This window comes from Tursiops truncatus, chromosome 20 (genome assembly GCF_011762595.2).
Source record: "Tursiops truncatus isolate mTurTru1 chromosome 20, mTurTru1.mat.Y, whole genome shotgun sequence".
NCBI classification, from domain to species: Eukaryota; Metazoa; Chordata; class Mammalia; order Artiodactyla; family Delphinidae; genus Tursiops; species Tursiops truncatus.
The window spans coordinates 11,383,545-11,401,031 of record NC_047053.1 but is presented as its reverse complement, the minus strand read 5'-3'; the positions used below and the strand labels follow the sequence as shown (position 1 = coordinate 11,401,031).

General features: G+C 43.0%; 1 protein-coding gene across 8 annotated transcripts in view; it reads right to left on the bottom strand.

Moving 5' to 3' along the window:
• The window catches only part of ZZEF1 (zinc finger ZZ-type and EF-hand domain containing 1), a 127,997-nt gene that overhangs the window by 57,276 nt on the left and 53,234 nt on the right, over positions 1-17,487 (bottom strand). For 6 of the 8 annotated variants that reach the window (XM_019926862.3, XM_019926858.3, XM_019926860.3 and 3 more), the window contains 10 exons: positions 14,739-14,850; positions 13,439-13,654; positions 11,701-11,801; positions 11,010-11,179; positions 10,297-10,430; positions 6,209-6,279; positions 5,117-5,231; positions 1,310-1,469; positions 231-352; positions 23-145 (listed from right to left, as the gene is read on the bottom strand). In XM_019926862.3, coding sequence (XP_019782421.2) covers positions 23-145; positions 231-352; positions 1,310-1,469; positions 5,117-5,231; positions 6,209-6,279; positions 10,297-10,430; positions 11,010-11,179; positions 11,701-11,801; positions 13,439-13,654; positions 14,739-14,850 — 1,324 coding nt within the window. The remainder of the gene's footprint in view (positions 1-22; positions 146-230; positions 353-1,309; positions 1,470-5,116; positions 5,232-6,208; positions 6,280-10,296; positions 10,431-11,009; positions 11,180-11,700; positions 11,802-13,438; positions 13,655-14,738; positions 14,851-17,487) is intronic. The other 2 variants (XM_019926859.3, XM_019926865.3) reach the window with 1 other exon arrangement.

Below are 17,487 nucleotides of genomic sequence, written 5' to 3'. Positions count from 1 at the left end.
TTCAAATGCCAACTCGAGGTACCTTGTTCAGTCCTCCATCAGGGTCACTGCAGAGCTCCTTCAACAGCTCTGTCAGGGCACTGAACTCTCTCAAGAGCGTGCAGTGTGAAATATCTAATGTGCAAAAGTCCAGCAGAAAGATCACCTACAGGAAGATGAACGAAGCACTTAGCGTCCACCTCAGACTCGCCCCCTCCCACCCCTTACAAATGGCTGCCACTCTGTCTTACCAGTTGACGAGCTGCCATTGAAAACACCGAATTACATAATTTTTCTACTACAGTTTTCCCGCTATACTGTGACAAAAGGGATTCCAAAATCACTCTCATGCGTGCCAGAAACTGTCCCACATCTGCCAAAACATAAAGAAAATAATTAATATTTTATATGGTAGAAACATCACTTACTTGGTCATCATCAAGGACAAAGCTGGAGAGGGTCACAGAAGCTGTAGAGGGAATTCCCCGTCAGAGAAGACCATGAGACCATTTCAGTGTCATACAAACGTTTTCCTCTGGGAGGGAAAAGCACTGCGAATCTCAGTAAAAGTTTACTTTTAAAGTGAGTGATTTTTTTTTTTTTTTTGCCTTTGCTACTTTTCCATGGGGTGGAGATATCCCTTTTATAAGTGAAGGTACATGGCTGACCAACCCAGTTGCTGGTCTGCCTCTCCCTTTGTTTACAAAGGGCCCGCCTCTAGGTACGCCATGTGACAGGCCAAACTTGAAGAGCCAAGACTCAATGCTGTAAGCATTTTTGACATGGCTGCTGAGACCAAGTTTGATGGAACTGATTTTTCTACACACAACTTCTCAGAACCCATTGGGTTTTGTATAATTTTCTGTGGGTTTATGGGACATGAATATTTTCTGTGGTTTTATGGGACATGAATATTTTCAGTACCAGCAAAGATCACAGAAGTGCTCACATGTACCTTAGATTTTTAAAGTTCAAGACTTTCTTTTTCGGATAATTTGATTAAAACAGGGAAGACAGACTCTACTGAAGAATATAGTATCATCTAAGAGTGCTGTATGACCGCAGAGGCAATGTTTAGGCCGTGAAATGACCCAACCGTACAATAAAAACACTTAGGCATACTACTTCATTCAGACAGGAAACTGAGCAAAAAGACATGCTACAGAATTCCATTTTAAGAAGAAAAAAACAACCCGAAGACAGATCTGATTTGTAATAATGAAATGAAAACAACACACACTCTGTTCTATGTGAGGTACTAAGAAAAGAGCACACACAGAGTCAAACCCAAACACCTATCTGTTTTCATGGATTTTGTACTGAAACTCACATTTTTCAATAAGGTCAGCGGCAAGATCTTTGGCTCCAGAGTCTGTGCTCTTCAGCTGCAGGTAGCACCAGGACAGCAGGCTGCCTTGGACAGACCAGAACAGGGAGAAGAGCACAGAGCCCACCTCCCCTTGGGCCCCATCGACCATCAGCAGCTCACACTACAAGGGAGGAGAGAAATGGAAAGTGTTTACAACAGGCCATTCACAGAACACAGCCAGGGGCATTCTGTAAGATAGCAGCTGTCAGACACAAAGAGATTCTAGGGAAGTGGGGAATATTTATGACAGAGCTTTCAACCCAAAAGTGACCAAGAAAGACGGCATTATGAAAACTCCTCTCTTGCCCTCCAGCTGTTCAGAGCCTTTATAGATGTTGGACTCCACGTTCCCCCTTCCACCCCTTAGGAACCTTACCCCACGGTTATCTTCTCTCTCTCTCTCTCTCTCTCTCTCTCTCTCTCTCTCTCTCTCTCTCTCACACACACACACACACACACACACACACACACACACACACACACACACACACACACCCCTTCAATAATTCCTTTTCTCTCTGGCTCCTTCCCCTGAGCCTTCAATCAAATCTCTCCCATTTTAAAAGACAATTCTTTATCCCACTACAGCTCTCTAACCATCATCTTTATTCTCCAGTTTCTCTGAAGAGTCAAATGACCTCTAGGGATAAATTCTTGCACCTACAAACCACAAGATATACTACTTCCATGTAAATGCCCCGAACTGGAAACAACCCAACTCTCCCTTCCCTCCAAAGTAAAATGGATAAATAAATTATGGCAGATTCATAAGGGGAATATTGTGTACCAGTGGGTTGGGGGTGGAGGGGGAGAACTGCAGCACATACATCAACATGCATGAATCTCAAAAATGCTGTTGGGTGAAAAAAACTTGTCCCAGAAGACTGAATGCCACATGATTCCATTAAAGACCAAAATCAGGGAAAACAAGCCTGCTATGTAGGGATAAGTAGAAAGAAACACAAGGAAATGATGAATATAAATTTCAGAATGGTGGTTACCTCTGATGAGGAAGGAGGAAGGTGAGCCATGGAAGGGCACTGGGCAGGGAGGGGCAGACTGCAAAAATACTGGTAATGTTCCACTTCTTAAAATGGATAGTTGTTTCTTTAAAGTGTGCATCAATATATATATTTGTGTACATGTGTTCCATCTGAAAAAGCTGCCTGCACCTGCTGTGCCTGCCTTTCCCCTCCCTGCCACTCTACCCCTCCTGCACCCACCACTCGTTGAAGCCATTCCTCAAAGGCATTAGTTGCCACCTAGAGAGCAAAGCCTCCCCACTTAACCCCAGCCCTGGGAGCTGTGCCAGCCACGGTCCTACTTGAAGCTCTCTCCTCCCTCAGCTTCTGTGGCCCCTGACTTTCTTCCTGCCTCTCCTTCTTACTCTCCTGGCTGCCCTTTCTACACAGATGCCCACAGGCGATGAGAGAACACTGACATTCATGGCTTCAACTATCACCTGCTGGTGAATGATGGCAAATCTCCATTTCCAGCACTGACTCAGCTCCTGAGGGTCCAACCAGACACTGTCACCTGAAGTCCTCCCAGAACCATAAACCCAACATGTTCGAAGCCTAGCCGTTAGCACTCTCCTCTTCAAATACCTGCTCCTCCCCATCTTGTCACTGGCCTTTTACATATGCTGTTATATTAAGAACACCCCTTCCTCTATGCCTGATCAGACTCCGTTTGTGGGCTCACAAGGAGCTCCAGCACCACCTCCTCCAAAAAGCCCTTCCCAAGCTCTACTGCCTTCTTCCACCAGATGGGGTCAGGTGTGCTCTTCTGTACCCACAAGACCTACGCTTTTAGGCCCTTACTGTATTATGACTGATCACATGTTTGCCTGCTTCTCAAGACCGTGCTCTTTTGGCACTGTACCCCCATGCCTAGCACAGGGCCCGGCACGCAGCAGGCTTCTCGTGGATCTCTACTGAATTAACAGACTTGCGAGAAATTTTTCAGACTAGGTACATTTCTGACCACCTTGAAAAAAAGTTTTTTTAAATCTAACTCTTCTTCTTTAGTACAACCATAAATGTTTCTTATTCAAAAAGATAATTCAAGGAAATATCTCAATGGCTGCAGTGATCCCTGGCCTGGGAGGTTTGGTGAGGTTTCTAACTTCCTTTGTATCACAGGAAAGTGACAGGGAAGAAAAGACAATCACGTGATCTCCAAATAGTGAAGATTATGAGGAATTCTCTTGGACAAATGCTATCTCACTTCTCTACGTACAACTCACAGCACACCTGACCAAGTGGAAAGGGGACAAGACTAAGAGTCGAATAGCCTGGGTTTTAGTCCTGGCTCCAGCACATACCGACTCACGCAGGAGGCAGAATTAACACCCACGAAAACCAGTGAGAACACTGGAGTCTTCTGCCCAGGGGCACTGATGATGGGAACGTAGAACTTAAATCAGCAGTCTGGGAAACACAGAATTTAGATGAGCTCCAGGAGAAAGGGAAAGTGTGGGAAATGGCAGAAATAAAAACAGATGAGAATGAGACACGGCTAACCAGGGCAGAGCAAAAACTGATGGGCAGTAGGCTGGAGTAAGATTTTTAAAGAAGACTCAAGAGATGGGTCTGGAAAGAAGACAGAAAGGAGAAAATAACCAAAGAGAACATTAATGTGACAGCAGAAAATAGAGCATTGATTAAAAACAATTAAGGCTTATAAAGTCAATACATTACCTTAAAGAACACAGGCATCACAGTAAAATAAAAATAACCCTGAATTTAAACTAATATTAGGTCTAAATAGTGGCCAGTCCAGTGCGACCTAGCACACTACAAATGACAACCCAGCACACTGAAAGCTCTCTAAGGTCCCTGTGAGCAAATGGGGGGGGGGCGGTAAGTGCTGAGTGGCCTATCAATGCAGGCAGCTGGGAATGAACGAAATCATGGCTCCAGAAGCAACCTGAAAACAGCAAAGCACTAACAAAAACATAAGAGATTTAAAGACACCAAGTTCAGCCACGTCATTAAACACATCAAGGGTGTGGTCTGTACTCTGCCCACATCTCCTCTACCTCCCTGGTTCCTGTATTTTATCCAGAGAGGTAGTGCTTGGTCCCCTACTACAGGGCTTTGCTACTTCAGAATCTCTGGGGGTACTTGATATAATGCAGAGTTTTAAGCCCTACCCCCAGAGACTCTAAATCAGTAGCTTGGGGTGGGACCGAGAAATCCAAATGTTTGCCACAATGTACCAGGCGATTCTGATCCAGGTGACAAATGGACTACATTTTGAGAAACAAAATCCTTCATGTTAAAAAAAAAAAAAAGAAAAGAAAAAAACTTTAAAATATCATTAGCACAGAAAAAAAGAGACCATCTTTTCAGATTTGATTAGCCTGTGGGTTTGCTAAGTAATCTTAAATTTTAAAAAAAGTTAAAGGCTTTTTCCACAGAATTCACACCACAAATATATGACTATGCGCTGGGCTCACTGACTGACACCAGAAGGGCACTCAGTAAATACCCATTCCTCCTTTTCAAAGGGAGTCTTAATGAGCACTTTCAGGTATTTATTGCTGGCTGACTACCACGGGGCAGGGAAGCAACCTCTCGCTCATTTTGCAGGAGCTGCTAACTAGAAGCAAAGGCAGGCGGGGAAACCTCTGTGCTCGTGTGTGACAGTCGTAGGCAAAGTTACAATCATGCTGTAAATGAGGGCTAAAGGGGAAGGAGCCACAACTGCCCTACCCCGTCTCCTAAAGGCAAGAGGCAAAGGAAACAGAGCGGCATCAGTTACCTCTCGAGCAGCAACAGAGAGCAGAGTGCTCATGACGGCCAGCACTTCACTGATGTCCGTGTCGGCCAGGTCGCCTTTCTCAGGTAACAGCAGAAGGCCGCCTGGATCCTTATCACTGAAAGGACACAAATTAGTCATGACACCTTGTTTCAGGAAGGGGATTTTCACGCTGTCTATCTCAAAAGGTTCCAAAAGAGAACCTAGCAAGATTTCACTGTCAGTTCTATGGGATGTGAGGAGTTTGGGTCAGGAAAAGGCCAGGGTCCCAGCTGGGTCTGTGCCACTGTCTGTCCACATGTACTTATGTAAGCACAGGCCCATAAATCTTCAAGTCCTTAGAAAAGATTCCAGGGAATAAATATGATGAATAAATCACCTTGGCCACCAACAGGAAATAAACCTAATCTCATGACTGCTAATCTGACAATCCAGGCTAAACATTCCCTGTGTCTTCAGAGTTTCTTCACATGAGCCCCAGCCTCTTTCATCATCCTTGATACTCGATTCTGAAGACATTTTATACAGTCCTCTAAATCTGGCCTCCGTACCAGGTATAGTCTCACCTGCAGACAGCTGCTCAGGCTTTTAGTCCCCTCCCTCCTTCAAGAGTCTATACCTCTAATAATGCAACCTACAGGCCCATGAGCTTCTCTGGGAGTCAAAGCAGGTAATGGTCTCCACGTCACCCCTCTCAGCACAATTTTTGCTAAACTACCACTCTGTGCCTCTGCAGTTGGGCTTGGGCTTTAAGGTATCTGGGTTTTTAGACTTGAGGACTGGACCCCAAACTCCTTCAGCTTCTTTTTTGTCTTCAAAAATCATGTAGAAACTGAAGCATTCAAGGAGATTCCCCATGGGTTCAACTCTAAAGTGTCTTACAGTGACTGGGACTTGGAGCAAATTCTTGACAAGACTATTATTCTACCACTATTTTGGTCACTTCTGAGTCTAGTGATACCTCACTCTAGAAACCTGGCTGAGTGAGGGAAGTACTTGGTTACTCCAAAAGCACATGAAAGGAAGGGAGAGCTCAAGAAAACAACGTTGCAAAGATCTGAAATACTGGACAACTGAAAAGAACTGTAAACTTACCTAAAATACGTGCAGAGTGAGCGGAAAGTGAGCTGCAGGGACTGCTTGTGTTCCTGCTCAGTGACATTCTTCTAGAAAACAAGACACTGCGGATTCAGGAAATCTATTCCACAACATTCTAGAGCCCTAGAGCAGCACAAAATGCCACGGCCCACTGATCCCAAACATGGGGAAAGCCGGGGTCAGCAGACCACCTCACGGGCCCAACTTAGACATGGCCTAGCGCGAAGAGGGAGCAGAACCAAGAGACGGCAGGTTTGCTTCTGTTCATTGCTGAAGCTGACATTTTCAAGCCTTCCCGCAGGAAAGCTTGATGCAAATGTTTAGGAAGGTGACTTCCAAAAGATGTCTATTTTCATCCCTGGGCAGGCCATCCCAAGAGGAGGGGACAGAGACAGAGCGCCTTTCTTGTGAGCTTTCTTTTGTTTTTTTTAAACAGGATCTAAGCTTTCTCTGTATAAGTCCGAACAGCCTACGGTGACAGTTAAAGGAATCACACCCCCTGATGAGGCTATGGGTTACTCTGGGGGCACTTTTTTTTTTCTTAATTCAATAAATGTGTTGAACACCTATTGCTATGCAAGGCACTGGGGGAGATTTCCAGAGGATTTAAGACCCGGGGCCCTGCCTGGCACAAGAGGCTGGGAGAGATAAGATATGGTCACAAATGACAGCAGTTCAATTCATCTGCACGAGAAGCGAAAAAAAATATAGACCTTACCACTGCTGTCAGATAGATGGGCAAAGGAAAAGTTAATGAGCTGCTTTACTAACACACAGCAATGTCATTCAAGAGGTCGCATGTCCTCTATTTTTCCATGTGGGACACGAGCTAACAAAAAAACCATTTGCTCAGCTGCCTGATAAATGCTTCCAGCAAACAAGTGGGACAGAGATTCATCCACAATTCAGAGTCAGCTGATACTGTCAAAGGTTAAAACTCACGAAGTAAAAACTGATCCAAAGGGAACCCCTCATGCACTGTTGGTGGGAATGTAATTGGTGCAGCCTTTATAGAAAACAGTAATGGCTTTTGAGGGTGCTCAAAAAATTAAAAACAGAACTACCATATGATCCAGCAAATTCCACTCCTGGATGTTTATCCAGAGAAAACAAAAACACTAATTAGAAAAGATATATGCACCCTCATATTCATTGCAGCATTATTTACGATAGCCAAGATATGGAAGCAACCTAAGTGCCCATCAACAGATGAACGGATAAAGAAGATGTGAGATACACACACACACACACACACACACACACACACACGATGAATGAATATTAGCCATAAAATCTCACCACTTGTGACAACATGGATGGGCCTAGAGGGTATTATGCTAAGTGAAATAAGCCACACAGAGAAAGACAAATATTGTATGATTTCATTTATATGTAGAATTTAAAAAACAAAATAAATGAACAAACATAACGAAACAGGAACAAAGTCATAGATACAAAGAACAAACAGGTGGTTCCCAGAGGGGAGAGGGATGGAAGGAGGGAAGAAATAGATGAGGGAAATTAAGAGGTACAAACTTCCAGCTGCAGATTAAATGAGTCGCAGGTATGAAATGTACAGTGTGGGGAATATAGTCAATAACTATGTAATATCTTCATATGGTGACATATCATGAAATAAACTTATTGTGGTGATCATTTTGAAATGTACAGAAATATTGAATCACTATGCTGTATAACAGGAAATAATGTAGTGCTGCAGGTCAATTATAATTCAAAAACAAACAAACTCATAGAAAAAGAGATAAGAGGCAGGGGTCGGAGGAACTGGATGAAGGCAGTCAAAAGGTACAAACTTCTAGTTATAAGCTAAATACTCGCGATGTAACGTACAACATGATCAATGTGATTAACACTGCTGCGTGTTATATATGAAAGTGGTCAAGAGAGTAAATCCTAAGAGTTCTCATCACAAGGAGAAAAATTTTTTTTCTGTTTCTTTGAGATTTCTTTAATTTATATGAGATGATGGATGTTCATCCAATTTATTGTGATAATCATTTCACGATGTATGTAAGTCAAATTATTATGCTGTGCACCTTAAACTTATACAATGATGTATGTCAATATATCTCAATAAAACTAGAAGAAAGAAACCTGATCCCTCAAGCTGATATGGAAATTTTGCAGAGAGCTGAAAACAACCAAAGATCCTCCCTCCTCTTGGAAATCCTCCATCACTTAACCTGAACAAGATTCTCCTCTAAACACCTATTGCGTATAGGGTCAGTTTTTCCTTGTGGCAGTGCCCCCAAACAGACTGCAGTCATTTGGCATCACATTTTATGCTTCTTTTATTCCCTTTTTTGTTTCTATGGGGCTTTATGCATCCGACAGGGCACTTTTATTGCATTTACTAATTAGTTGTTACATACAGAAATGCCCTTTTAAATGCTGCATCTCGTTTTCTTCATCAAAGTCTTCTCAGTACTTCTAATAGTTGTTTGTCTAAACAGACAAATAATGATTATTTGTTTTATTCTTTCTGATTGTTATTTTTAAAATTTCTTTTCCGTGTCCTACAGCACTGGCTAGGCCTTCTAATATAATATCAAAGAGAAGCAGTGACAGTAAGCATCCTTGTTTTATACCTCACTTTGGAAGGGATGAGTCAGTGTCCCAAAGACCAGTACATTGTTTATTGTAGGTTTTGGATACATGCCCTCCAAGAGATTAAGGAACTTCCCTTTTATATCAAGTTTGCTAAGGGTTTTGTTGTTTGAACCATCATCAGAAGTTAATCTTATTAAAATTTTTTCTGCATTTATCAATATGATTTTTTTCCTCTCTGATTTCATTGACTGATTTTCTAATGTTAAACCATCCTTGCATTCCTAGGATAAATCATAATTTTGGGTGGGAAGATTAAAACTTGGTTGTATTTTCTTTACAGATATAAACTGAAATATTTATGAATAAAATAAGTCAGGGATTTACTCTGAAATAATAATGGGGGGTGGGAGTGGGTGAAGTATATTACAGATGAAACAAGATTAGCCTAAGTTTATAATTATTGAATCTAGGTGATGAGTACACTTGGGGGGTTGGAGGGATTCATTATATGTATTATTTAATCTAGTTTTGTGTTTAATTTTCCCATAATAAAAAGTTAAAATGGCGGCTTCCCTGGTGGATCAGTGGTTAAGAATCTGCCTGTCAATGCAGGGGACTCGGGTTTGAGCCCTGGTCTCGGAAGATCCCACATGCCGCGGAGCAAGTAAGCCCGAGCGCCACAACTACTGAGCCCACGTGCTGAAACTACTAAAGCCCGCGTGCCTAGAGCCTGTGCTCCATAACAAGAGAAGCCACCATAATGAGAAGCCTGCACACCAGAAGGAAGAGTAGCCCCCACTCAACACAACTAAAGAAAGCCCACGTACAGCAATGAAGACCTAATGCAGCCACAAATAAATAAATAAATTTATTTAAAAAAAAAAAAGTTAAGATGTTGGAACTTCCCTGATGGTCCAGTGGTTAAGAATCCTCCTGCCAATGCAGGGGACTAAGGTTTGATCCCTGGTCGGGGAACTAAGATCCCACATGCTGCAAGCAACTAAGCCCACGCGCCACAACTAGAGAGCCCTCATGCCGCAGCTACAGAGCCCACACACTCTGGAGCCCATGCGCCACCAGAGAGAAGCCTGTGCACCACAACTAGACAGAAGCCCGCGCACCACCACGAACAGCCCACGCGCCGCAATGAAAGATCCCATGTGCCACAACTAAGACCCAAAATAAATACATAAATAAAAATAAATATTAAATAAAAGGTTAAAATGTTAAAAAGAACACTTGGTTGTAGGCATATCATAAAGCTGAAGGAGACTAAACTCTCCCTTTGTGATTCAACAGGTTCTAAAACAGAGGTCAGGATTATCTCTCATCCCCACCCTGAGTACAGCGCTATGTCCTTAGATACTTGTGTCCCACACAAAACTTTGCACACAGTATTAAATACACATTTGGGAAACTGAAACTGAGAGGATATTCAGAGAAAACAAAGACTAATAAGTTTCACCCCAACAGAGTTCTGGAATGGAATCCATACTTTTAACGTAAATAATTACCATCATGGTGAAGAGATGGTCCCGCCGGGTCTGTCGATCAGGAAAGAAGACGGCAGCCCCATTAAGAAGGGTATTCCTGACTTCTTGTTTCAATATTTCCATGGGTGCAGAGTCTCCATCCACCCTATCCACCACTGGTAAAAATGAATAATCGGCTTTAATATATCCCACCTATTCACTTACAATATATGTATCGGCTGTAGCCCATACACTCGCTACCAGAGCAAAGAAATACTTCTGTACAGGCTAGGCAATGTAAAGAAATTATATTTTTATTTGTTTACGTTTAACAAAAATAAAGACTCTGTGTACCAGTTTTTACATTATTTCTGTCCTTTTGAGACACAACTTGGCGAAGCCTTAAAAATAACTTCAGATGATCATGTGTTTTATTCTCAATTAATATTATCATCTCCCCCACCTCAATCTATCAGCCTCATCCCCATGTCTCAGCTGAAGTAAAGACTGGAGTGTGATAGCAATTACTCTCAATATAACACAACTGTATATCAGAAACCAGGAGGAAGTCGTTGAAGAGGGACTAAATCCTGAACTCCAAATAATGATTCAAAAGAGGATCATGGAAACTCATTTTCCAAAGATGTAAACCCTTTCCTGGGTTTGCATGGTCAGAGGACCCCCTGTTCTCTAAAGCAAAAGGCCCTGCAGGCTACGAGCTCAGGGTCACAGTAAAGAAGAACCCCAATCCCTACCATCACACAGGTGTGTGTAGAGCTCCTTGGCGGCCTCTACCCGCCTACGGCTCATGCTTGGAGCCTTGGCGTCCTCAGAGGTGGCCGACACGTCTCCTTGCAGCACGGAGAAACAGCTCTGGAGGAGCTGCAGAAGCAGGGTTTGGGCACAGATGCATTCTTCCCTTGGGCTACAGAAAGACAAAGAACATCAGAGGGCAAAAATGCAAGTTGCTTTTACCCTCCAAGCCAAACAACTATCTACAAAGGGCTCTCCCCGCTAGGCATCAGGCTCAGTAAAAAGAATGCCAACCAGAGGCAGAAAGGTGGAAAGGAAAGAACAATGGACTGGGTAGTGACTGAAAACACAGACCCTGTCTGACTGTGCCCACTCTGGGCAAAGAAATACACCTCTGATTCTGTTTCTTCAGTAGTATAATGAGAATACTATAATACTTGACCTGCTTATCATTATAAAGTTGTAATATAAATGACAAAATGCTTGCAAAAACACTGCCCTAATAAAGCACTTTGTAGAAATGTAAGGTGTTTATTTTCAACAATAACCAAATCTTTCAAATCAGAGCAATATAAACTAGTAGGAAGTAAAAAATCTTGGAAGAAAAACATTGTCCATTTAGAACAGCAAAACTCTGTTTTCAGTTGTGCTTATCAATATCCGATTATCACCTTGTAACAAATTCTGACTTACTTTTGCTTTAATTTACTGTAAAAATCCCAGAAGATCTGCAAATCAAGACCCGCGAAGTCCAGAAAAGATCTGTATTTTAAGCCACTTTCCTTCTGCTGTACCTAAAAAATAATAAAGACCAGAAAAAATAAAATTGAAACATGTATTTAGAGAAATATTGTAGTGGCTCATTTACTTCTCACTGTTAAGGGATAAGGTGGCTCCGCATGTGTAAAATTCCAACATAACTGATGCTTACTCTTAAACTAAAAAGTCCGTGAACAACTGTTTTTGGTGTGAAACTTTCTAAAATACGTGTGTGTGTGTACGTATGTACATGAATGTATATATACACATAACACATACACACACATCCCTATGAAAGCTCCTTGACTTCATAGATTCTACACCTGGAACGTAAGGGAATCTTTACTTGGTGATGATTATTGTCCAGGACCATCCTGCAGCATGTTTTGACCCTTCCCTGCATGTAGGCTGAAAGATCAATTCTACTGTAATCGCTTCTGCTACTCCTAAGCGTCTCCCTCTCATTTGCTATTTTCTGCTGTGATAGGAGAGCTCCAGTAACAAAGACCAAACAATCCATATACAAATTGAGTCACCAGCCTCTGAACATGCCCTGAAGTAGAATGCAGGTCAAGAGTAGATACTGTTGCGTAGCACATGTGAGAGGGCTCCACTGGGTTCCTGAGTGATAAGCCATGTCCTCTACAGTGATGGCTACAAGAACCTTTCTTTGAGTAGACTGTCACTGTGTTTTCATTAGTGACTGTAGAAGTCAGTATCAAAAACACAATGTTCACAGCAGCATTGTTTACAATAGCCAAGATATGGAAGCAACCTAAGTGTCCATCAACAAATGAATGGATAAAGAAGATACGGTATATGTATATGATGGAATATTACTCAGCCATAAGTAGAATGAAATTTTGCCATTTGTGACAACATGGATGGACCTGGAGGGTATTATACCTAATGAAATAAGTCAGACAGAGAAGACAAATACTGTAAGTTTTCACTTATATGTGGAATCTAAAAAATGAAATAAACAAACAAATATAACAAAGCAGAAACAGACTCACAGTTGCAGAGAACAAACTAGTGGTTACCAGAGGGGAGTGGAGTGTGGAGAAGGGGAAAAATAGGTGAAGGAGATTAAGAGGTACAAACTACTAGGTATAAAATAAAATTTAAGTTACAAGGATATAATGTACAATACAGGGAATATAGTCAATATTTTATAATAACTTTGCATGGAGTATAATCTATAAAAATATCGGGTTACTATGTTGTATACCTGAAACTAATACTGTAAGTCAACTATATTTCAATTAAAAAAAATCCTGTTATTATTTTTGGTACTTTTAGTAAACAAAGAGAATTCACCTACACTTCAGGAATAATTCTAGGACTTAAAGAAGACATAAATTCCACAAATGTGCTTTGTCTCCCTGTCAACCAAAGCTGGGGCTCTTTAAGATCTGCATGTAGGTGTATCCCAGGAAACCTCACGATGGTGGCCACATGCCACTTCGTCTTCCACTGACTGATGCCATTAATGCCCAACGCCTCACTCCCCTTGGCCTCCCAACGTCATCACAGCAGCATGATGCCTGCCGTCCTCATTCGTACTGCATGGCTTCAGCAGGGCCAGGTTTCACTGGTTGGTGTTCCTTTCCCCAAACACTGTCGTTACTCTTCCCAAAGGAATGAGGTCTAACAACTGAGGAAACACTACCAGGTCGTGGGCGAGCTGCTGGATGAACTGAAGGGTCCTGAGGAGCAGTGTGGCCCCACAGACGCTCTCCTCCACGCCCTTTCTGCAGTGAGTACGGACGATGCTCTGCTCTGCTTCTGCCCTCGCGGGCCGGAGGTACCCACTGATGCTCAAGCCTTGTACTCCCAGGCGCTCTGCCGACTCCTGGCGGGTGCAGAGGAACTTCACCATCAAATACTGGAAAAGGACAAGACAGAGGTGAGGAGAAGGACTTAGAAGCCCCAGGTACTGACGAAAGGGAGATAAAGGCCTTTCTGGGCAGGTCTTCCTGTGACTTTAATAATTAATGAGGTACCACTATGCCTAGCACTGGAGACACAAAGTATTAGCCCAGCATCTACAACAAACAGGGAAGAGACAATACAAACGCTGAAGTCAGGTTTGGGGAAAGTTCACAATAAGAGAAACGGCACTATTCCTGCTTCAAGGTAAAAACAGGATGAGACAGGATGAATAAGAGAAGGACGTCTGCTCTGTGGCACAGTCATTTTGAAACAGACAACAGCTATATGGTGAAAAGAGTCAATGACTGCCCTAAGGGATCATCTCCAAGCCCCCAATTACCTGTAATCCATGTGCTGGGAGCCCAGGACACAGCCTTGTCTGCTCAAAGCTAAAACCATTTGCAAAGCCCAACTTCTATGCACACTCTCTGCTTATTATAGTGAAAGCTCCTTTGTTGAGGGCCTTTCAGAATCCACTACTCAGCTGCACAAATATTTACTGAGCACCTACTATGTACAAGCCCTAAAGATAGTTCTTGTTTCTCTTTTTGAAGCTTCTTACTAAGATTCACAACGGAGGTTAAAAAAAATTAAGTAGCCAGATAACCATTGTTTCTACAAAAAGACATCTCTCTTGCATTTAGGCCTGTGGACTTACTGCTCCCTCAGCCTGAAAGGCCCTTCTCCACACCTCTCAGCCTGGCTAAAGATGACAGCTTAATCAACTTTCAACACTTGGCATCGCACCAACTTTCCCGGGAAGTCTTCCCTAGTGAATTCCAGGCTGGGTAAATGTTGTTCCTCTAGGCTGCAACAGCCCCCTGTGTGTCTCTTTATCAGCCCATATCACACTGTCTCATACATCTGTGTCTCCCACTAGACTCGGAGCTCCGTGAGGGTCATGATCACGTCTGATTCACCTCCAGGGTTCCAGTGCTGGCACAGGGCTGGCACAAAATAACCGCTTGATAAACACTTACAGTACAAAAGGAGGGGAGTGGGCAGGTGTGCGAAGGCCACACCTCACTGACACTTACCTTGGCAACCCTGCACTGTTGCAACTTGACATCTGCTTCATCCCACTCTTCCTCCAGCTCAAACCAGCCAATAGGATCATCCTCGCCAAGGTTATCAGACGGGCAACCAATCCTGTAAACACAAAGGTAATCACAGAATGTTCTCCTATTCCTAAACTTCTCAAGGGTCTAATGAATAAGGCACCACCTAAATGGCATTTAACTTGTTTACCCGGCCTGTCGGTTAACAGTCGAGGACGGGGTGTGGCACGTGGGCCTCTATGAGCATACAAGGGAGCTGGCGGTAACATCCTCCCCATTTCTCAGCCTCCTCATCTGTGCAATGGGAACTATGATTAGTCCCAAATATAACCTGAGAACTAAGGAGAAAGTCTGCTTCCCTAGATAACTTGCTTATCTGAAGAATGAGACCTGAAGTCAAGGCATCTGAGATGAAGCTACTCAGGAATAAGGTACAATGCAACAGCTGGTGTGTGCTTCTGGAAAGATCCAAAGGAGAGGCAGGTTCAGTTTTCTTTCCCTAGGTCTGGCTAACATAGGTATGACCGGCCTGAGATTCACAACTGCAACAACTGAAGGGTAAAAGCTGAGGAGCTTTCAGATCCTGGAGCTCCAAAAAAGGAAAACTTCAGCCTTCACAGGCCTCAGGATTTTTCCCTATTACTTAAGAAGTCCTTCCAGGGAAGCATTTCAACCCAAAGGCTGAAGAAGTACAACTGTGTGCTGTTTCTTTTTTTTTTTTTTTAATTTATTTATTTTTGGCTACGTTGGGTCTTCGTTGCTGCACACGGGTTTTCTCTAGTTGCGGCAAGTGGGGGCTACCGTTTGTTGTAGTGTGCGGGCTTCTCATTGCATTGGCTTCTCCTGTTGCGGAGCACAGACTCTAGGCACGCGGGCTTCAGTAGTTGTGGCACGTGGTCTCAACAGTTGTGGCTCGCGGGCTCTAGAGTGCAGGCTCAGTAGTTGTGGTGCACGGGCTTAGTTGCTCCGTGGCATGTAGGATCTTCCCGGACCAAAGCTTGAACCTGTGTCCCCTGTGTTAGCAGGCAGATTCTTAACCACTGCACCACCAGGGAAGCCCTTGTTTCTTTTTAAAATTGGATACTTGAATGGTACTTCCTTTTTAGGAATTAAATAACTGAGAAGGAGAAAATGGCAGTCTTTTCAAGTAACATTCCTAAAACTTTAAACTATTTAGTCTGTGATAGGCTAACAAGCTAGCCAACACATGGGTATTCTGTATAGATAAGATAAGCAAACACAGGGATTTACAAGAAGAAAACAGCAAGAAGAAAAAGACAAAGAACCCAGAGTAGGTTTTGTAACAGAGAGAAAAAAACATTCTCTTCTTACAGTTAAGTCTTTCTTAGCATAAACCTTTCATGATACAGTTAACCCTAAAACCAATGGGACAGGTGGTATTCCGTCTTAGCCCAAAACCATAATGACTTTCATCAATACGGTGTGTTTGAGGATTTTTCAATTCACCCTTTGGGAGTCATCAAGGAAATCCTTGAGATACAGAGAGCTGGCAGGATGTCAGAGAGTGGGGAGAAGCAACCTTGCTCACTACACCCACTCACAGGCAGGGTGGAGAAAACAGAGCTAAGAATCAGTCCTCTTAAATATGTACAGCAACCAAACAGCTGGTCCCAGAGTGTGCTAACTGACCAATGTCTGACCAGAGGGCAGACAAAAAAAAAAAAAAAGGCAAGAAGACAGACACATGTTTATTACCATTTTGACCTCCAAACTGGAGAGGGACTGATAATATGTAGCCCAAGCAAATCAGGATTTCAGAGTAGTTCAGGCTGGAACCAGGAGCTAAAATCAACAAGGGACTAGCAAATAAGCCTGCATTTAGGTTCCAAAAAAAATCATCCTATATAAGATGTGAAAGATCTTGTTGGACAGCAGGTTTAGGGGAAAAAAACCCTATATTAATATGTCCCAGGAGTGGGACACAGCTACTTAAAAACAAGTGTATCTCTAGTTATTGTTTAAAAAGAAAAGCATCTTTTAAAAAAGCATGTATGCATGATGGGAGAGAGATTTGTTTCAATTCATTTAGAGGGCTGAAATTAAGACCACAGAGTTGAAATGACAAGTGTAGATTTCAATAAACATAGAATATGTTACTGAAGTGCAGTGAGTTCTCCATCATTAAGGATATCCTAGGGAGGCTGAGTGACCCTTTGTCAGGAATGCCACCAAAGGAAGTCCAGCAGAGAGAGGAAGTTACTCTAGATCCTTGCTATTCCACGTGTGATCCGTGGTCAGGGAGCATCAGAGTCGCCGGGGAGCTTGTTAGAAATGAAGGTCTCAGGCCCCAGGCAGAACCACTGATTCAGAATCCGCATTTTCACACAATTATTGGTGGTTCATACGTACATGAAAGCCTAGTAGTACAGTACTCAGTGATAGTAAAAACTCCAGCACCCCACTACCTGTGAAATACAGGAGCAAAAAGGGCAAGTCTCGGGCTCAGCTGCATGAGTTTTAACTTGCTACTAGTAATAAGGGAGGTAACACTGTCCAAGAGGTCACCAACGACGTCTGTGGCTAAATCCAACAAGTCCACTTCTAGGCTTACCTCACCGACTCCGGGGTAACATCCAACACTGTTGCCCACTCCCTACCTCTTTAACCACGATTTTCCCCTGGCTTCCCTGCTGCTTCTCTGGCTGTTTTGCTCAGCCTCCCTTTCTCTGCTGCCCCATAAATGCTAGTGCCTCTCAGCATGTTGACC